The sequence below is a fragment of the Sipha flava genome, unplaced genomic scaffold (assembly GCF_003268045.1).
Source record: "Sipha flava isolate LNK unplaced genomic scaffold, YSA_version1 19062_pilon_pilon, whole genome shotgun sequence".
NCBI classification, from domain to species: domain Eukaryota; kingdom Metazoa; phylum Arthropoda; class Insecta; order Hemiptera; family Aphididae; genus Sipha; species Sipha flava.
Window position 1 is genome coordinate 1 of NW_020272570.1, and position 2,840 is coordinate 2,840.

Sequence of the window (2,840 nt, forward strand, 5' to 3'; positions counted from 1 at the left end):
TGGGAACCTATTTTAAAATCCTTACAAGTGGTATCAAAGAGTATGCAATCAGTTAATTTAAGCTTACAAAAAGCATCAACACAATTAGAAAGTGCTATTTTAATTATAGAAAAGTTGCGGGATCAATATGACCAAATAATAAAAGATTCAAGGGAATTATGTATGAAGTGGAATATACCCTTCAAGTTAAGTGAAACTCGTCAAAGATATGCAAAAAAAGTATTTTGATGAAGTAGACAGTGATCGCCGGCTTACTACAACTGATGATAATTTTAGAGTTACTATATTTTACCCAGTTGTAGACACAACACTATTACAATTAAGAGTTAGATTTAAAGGAATGAAAACTGTGTGTAATGATTTTATTATATTAATGCCTGAAATATTAACATCAATGTCTGACGAATTGATTGTTAAGTCATCATATGACTTTATTAACAAATATAAAGAAGATATCAGTTCTGATTTCACTCGTCAACTTATTATAATTAAAGGCTATTTATCTTCCAAATTTCAAACCAACTATTTAAAAAATATGACAATTCACGATTTAGCTGATACTATTGTTAAGGAAGAGCTGACATCAATATTTCCTGATGTATTTATCGGTATTATAATTTTTTTTGACTATACCAGTGACATCTGCTTCAGCTGAGAGATCCTTTTCAAAGCTTAAACTTATCAAAAATTACTTACGGAACTCCATCGGGCAAGAGAGACTTTCAAGTATAGCTTTGCTTAATATTGAAAGACAACAAACAAATGATATTAACATAGAAAATATAATTGACAATTTTGCCAACAAAAAGGCAAGAAAAATGAATTTTTTAAAGTGAGTGATGTTTTTTTTTCAATTTTTTAATTGACTGTTAATGTTAATGTTTACTGTGTTCAATTTATATGTTACCTACAATGTTGATAATTATTTATATTTAATATGAATTAAAAAAGGTTACAAATTATTACATTTATTTATTTGTAAATATATACCTGTATGTGTTTTACTTATGTTAACCTTATTTTTGTTTATATTTGTATGAGCAAAAATCCAAAGTATGTTTTCAAATTTGGAAAAATTAATTTTCTAGACAGAGGGGAGGGGGCATTAATTTTATTTGCACACGGGCCCAAATTGGTGTAGTTGCGGCACTGGTAGTCATTATATAGTGGGCAAACTATTCCATAAACCCAAGGACACACTCAAATTTCAAACGGTCAAATACTACAGTATTGCATGGATCTTATATCATGAAAGAAATAGTACTCAGAAAATATACGTTCATCAGTATTATGTAGAAATAAAATACAAAGACAACGAATAAATAAAACTAAATATATAATTATTCTATTCTTAACTAAACATCAAAAGCATTTGTACCAGGTCGTGATACAAGCACATACTATCATACTCTGTGTTCTAGCCAAGTAATAAAAATAAAAATATCTTATAAATATTGAACTGAACACTAATTAAATGAAAAAAATAGTTACTATGCCAATAAATATAAATGTGCCTAATTGTTATTATTTTCCATCAAAATTCACTTGCAATAAATTTCTTATAATATCTAAATTCTAATACATCTAAATATATCAACAATGGCACTCAAAAATTTTTTTAGATCGCAGGTAAGTTGCTTTAATATTTGTTTTCAAATCCTTTGGTTTTCGCTCACGATTTCCTCAGCCGCTCACGCACATTAGCTGTTTTCTCTATATCACGTCGAACTTATAGACACGCGTCTGTTCGCTTGTGTTCTAGGTACCATGGACCAACTTTGCATTCGGTGAAATTAAACAGACATCTTTACTCTTGTCACGGCCCGTGAACAGGAATCCTAAAGTCGCCATGAGCAAGTTCGACAAGATGCCCTTGCCCTATGACGTATTGGAAAAACGTATCAAAATAGTCGATAAGAGGTACGATAATGATGTGTTCATTGTTTTTACACTTTTGTAGAACAACTATTCTTAAAGATCACTGATTTTTTCCACATAAAGAGCAACATTTTATATTTTAAATGCATGTTTGAAATCATAGTTAGGTTTAACAAAATTGTATTTATTTATTTTAAAGAACTTCTCATTCAAATGTTATTTATTTTCAAAGTGTTTATCTTTGACCAACTCGTATTTAAATCATGAAATCTTTCACGATTCACCTTCGAAACTTTCGACATTTCTCAATCAAACACTAAATATTCACTTAAATTTTACTTCAAACGAAGGTTATAGAAAAATAAGAGAATATTTTAACAAATCTGAAATAGAGTATTGTACATATCAATTTTGTTCTGAAAAATAATTATCGATAGTTATTAGGAACTTTCCAATCTCTATTCCAGTAGAAATTATCTTATCGCCCTTGCAGAAAAAGAAATTCGATATAGAATCAGTAACAGGACTTATAAACCGATTCAAAAGACTAATAGGTATTTAATGTCCCTGTCATAAAATACAAATCGTCAGCTGAAATATATTCATTAAATATAATGTTATATTATCTAGTAATAGTCGAACTAAGAACACCACCCAAAGGTATATCTCAATGAACACATTTTCAATGATTCTCATAACGAATAAATATTGCCAATTACTACCCATATACGTCAAATATGCGGGTGACCAACGTTATGGTCAATGTTAGAAAATAATAGAAGTCTCTCAAAAATATGTTAGTCGCGAAAGCATTCATCCAGTTGGTCACAGAAGATGGGAATTTTATAAAGAGATAACTACATATATAACAAATATAAAAATTAAATTACCACTATCGACAAGAATTATTCTAATCCAACACATGAACCGAATATTCAAAATATACATATTAACAAAGATAA

At 29.0% G+C, this 2,840-nt stretch overlaps 1 protein-coding gene across 1 annotated transcript in view; it reads left to right on the forward strand.

Annotated features, from left to right (window-relative positions):
- The first annotated feature begins 1,619 nt into the window (after window positions 1-1,619).
- The window catches only part of LOC112681374 (aconitate hydratase, mitochondrial-like), a 7,062-nt gene continuing 5,841 nt past the window's right edge, over window positions 1,620-2,840 (forward strand). The window contains exon 1 of the mRNA XM_025551635.1: window positions 1,620-1,920. Coding sequence (XP_025407420.1) covers window positions 1,850-1,920 — 71 coding nt within the window. The 5' untranslated portion in view covers window positions 1,620-1,849. The remainder of the gene's footprint in view (window positions 1,921-2,840) is intronic.